This window comes from Geospiza fortis, unplaced genomic scaffold, assembly GCF_000277835.1.
Source record: "Geospiza fortis unplaced genomic scaffold, GeoFor_1.0 scaffold78, whole genome shotgun sequence".
Classification (NCBI taxonomy): Eukaryota; Metazoa; Chordata; class Aves; order Passeriformes; family Thraupidae; genus Geospiza; species Geospiza fortis.
This window is the reverse complement of record NW_005054339.1, coordinates 2,985,295-2,987,860: the sequence shown is the minus strand read 5'-3', so window position 1 is coordinate 2,987,860 and position 2,566 is coordinate 2,985,295. Positions and strand designations below refer to the sequence as shown.

Below are 2,566 nucleotides of genomic sequence, written 5' to 3'. Positions count from 1 at the left end.
GGAGCTGGGTGTGTTTGCAGGAGGGGAGCTGTACGCTGGCCTCACAGCAGATTTCCTGGGGGCTGACCCTGGTGTGTTCCGCAGCATGGGGACCCGCTCCGCCCTGCGCACGGAGGTGGACCAGCGCTTACTGCACGGTAACAGCTGCCCTCTGCCCCTCCCTCTCCCCCAGCCAGGGACCACAACCTTGTGGCGGCCAGAGCATCTGTGGCCATGCTGCAGCATCCCCCATGGCAGCTAGGAGCAGGGACAGGCACCAGGACAGCCAGGTCTGGGGGTGGTGCTGGCTGGCATGCAGCCCCAGCAGGGACTGGGGCCCTGGAGGTGGTGGCTGTGCTCTCTCTCCCCACCTGACATGACCGGCTCTTGCTTGCAGATCCCAAGTTTGTGGCAGCCCACTTGATCCCAGACAACGATGACCGGGACAATGACAAAGCCTATTTCTTCTTCACGGAGAAGGTGGTGGAGGCAGACAGCAAGGAGCACGCCATTGTCAGCCGTGTGGGGCGTGTCTGCGTGGTAGGATGCTGGTGGGGACCATGGGGGACAGGGATGCACCAGTCACAGCAGTGGCCCTGATACTCCCTGTCCCTGCAGAACGATGCTGGTGGCCAGAGGGTGCTGGTCAACAAGTGGAGCACCTTCAACAAGGCCCGGCTGGTGTGCTCAGTCCCCGGCCCTGGTGGCATTGACACCTACTTTGATGAGCTGGGTAAGGTGTGAGCTGGGTAAGTGAGATACAGCTCTGTACAGATGGAGCTGTGTCTCACTGGGGCTAGTCACTTAGTTGGATTTCAGGAAAAAGCCCATGTTTTCATTTCCAGAGGATGTCTTCTTGCTGAGGACGAAGGATAGGAAGAGCCCAGAGATCTATGCCCTTTTCAGCACTGTCAGGTGGGTGCTCCAGCTCCAGCCTCTGGGGAAGTCCAGCTGCAGCTGCCCATGACCTGCCCTGTCACTGTCACCAAGGGTTGCTGGCTGCTCCCCTGGTCTTTCAGGGATGTTGGTGCCCCTGCTGCCAGCAGTGCCAAGCATGGCTCTGCTCAACCCCCTCTCTGTCCCCTTGCAGCCACGTTTTCCGGGGCTCTGCTGTCTGTGTGTACCGCATGGCCGACATCAGGGAGGTGTTCAACGGGCCCTTTGCCCACCGGGAGAGCCCCCATCACCAGTGGGCTGCCTACGAGGGCAGGGTGCCCTACCCACGGCCGGGCGTGGTGAGTGACTCCCTGGAGCTCCAGGTCCCTCCCCTCCTCCAGCTGCTCTTCTGGGGTGGTGATGGAGCCATGCCCATCTTCTCACCTGCTGAAAAGGTCAGCTGGTGCTTTGCCGAGGTCTGGCAAAGGGGTGGAAGAGATGGACACCAAACTGGAAGGCAGAGAGGGACCCAAGACATCTCTGAGGGGCGATGGAGGGGGAAGGAGTGATGGGTGCTGGGGTGTCTGGGCTGAGCTGGTCCCCTCCTGTCCCTGCAGTGTCCCAGCAAGACCACCAACCAGCCCCGGCGGCAGTACGGCACCACCAAGGACTTCCCCGACGAGGTGCTGCACTTTGCCCGTGCCCACCCCCTCATGTTCCAGCCCGTGCTGCCCCGGCACCGCCGGCCCCTCCTGGTGAAGACAGACCTGCCCCAGCGGCTGCGCCAGCTCGTGGTGGACAGGGTGGAGGCCGAGGACGGGCAGCACGACATCCTCTTCCTCGGCACAGGTGAGCAGTAGGGGCAGAGGGCAGGAAGGAGCCGCAGAGCTGGGGGTCCCAGTGGGCACCCCCCAGGCTGTGAGATGCAGGGTGCTCACACCTCCATCCTCCTCGGCCCCCAGATGCTGGCTCGGTGCTGAAGGTGGTGGTCATACAAAAGGCAAACTCAGCTGTGACTGAAGAAGTCATCCTGGAGGAGCTGCAGGTTTTTAAGGTGACATTTACTGCCCCACTTGCAGGGAGGGGGCAGTAGGGTGGGCTCAGGTTGGGGGATGGAGGGTCAGGGCTGTCACTGCATTGTTGGTCACTGGAAGGTCTCAGGGTTGTGAGGGCAGACGCTGGCTGGGGGTATTTTCACCCTCCCGAAAACATTCCTGATGCTCTGCCAAGCCCTGAGGATTATGCCAGCCTGATGTCCACCCCCCTCCCCTACAGATGCCTGTGCCCATCACCCAGATGGAGATCTCTGTCAAACGTGTGAGTACAGACACGGCTCAGCCACGGGGCTGGGGACCAGGCAGGTGTCCAGCTGTGGTCACCAGCCTCCTAAAGCCATGTCATGTGTGCCCTGGGGTGTCCTGGCTGGGCCCCCAGGCGCCAAGCCCATGGGGGTTGCCAACCTCACCACCCTGGTGCTGTTCCCTCAGCAAACGCTCTACGTGGGCTCCAGCCTGGGCGTGGCCCAGGTGCGGCTGCACCAGTGTGAGTCCTATGGCACTGCGTGTGCCGAGTGCTGCCTGGCCAGGGATCCCTACTGTGCCTGGGATGGCACTGCCTGCACCCACTACCAGCCCTCGGGCAAGCGCCGCCAGCGCCGCCAGGACGTGCACCAGGCCAACCCTGCCCACCAGTGCCTGGACCAGAACCTGAC

The 2,566-nt window shown here is 62.5% G+C and overlaps 1 protein-coding gene across 1 annotated transcript in view; it reads left to right on the top strand.

Moving 5' to 3' along the window:
* SEMA3G (semaphorin 3G) overlaps nt 1–2,566 on the top strand; it is a 10,422-nt gene that overhangs the window by 3,623 nt on the left and 4,233 nt on the right. The window contains exons 5-13 of the mRNA XM_031058237.1: nt 20–137; nt 377–519; nt 598–712; nt 825–894; nt 1,070–1,214; nt 1,473–1,704; nt 1,818–1,909; nt 2,131–2,172; nt 2,343–2,566. Coding sequence (XP_030914097.1) covers nt 20–137; nt 377–519; nt 598–712; nt 825–894; nt 1,070–1,214; nt 1,473–1,704; nt 1,818–1,909; nt 2,131–2,172; nt 2,343–2,566 — 1,181 coding nt within the window. The remainder of the gene's footprint in view (nt 1–19; nt 138–376; nt 520–597; nt 713–824; nt 895–1,069; nt 1,215–1,472; nt 1,705–1,817; nt 1,910–2,130; nt 2,173–2,342) is intronic.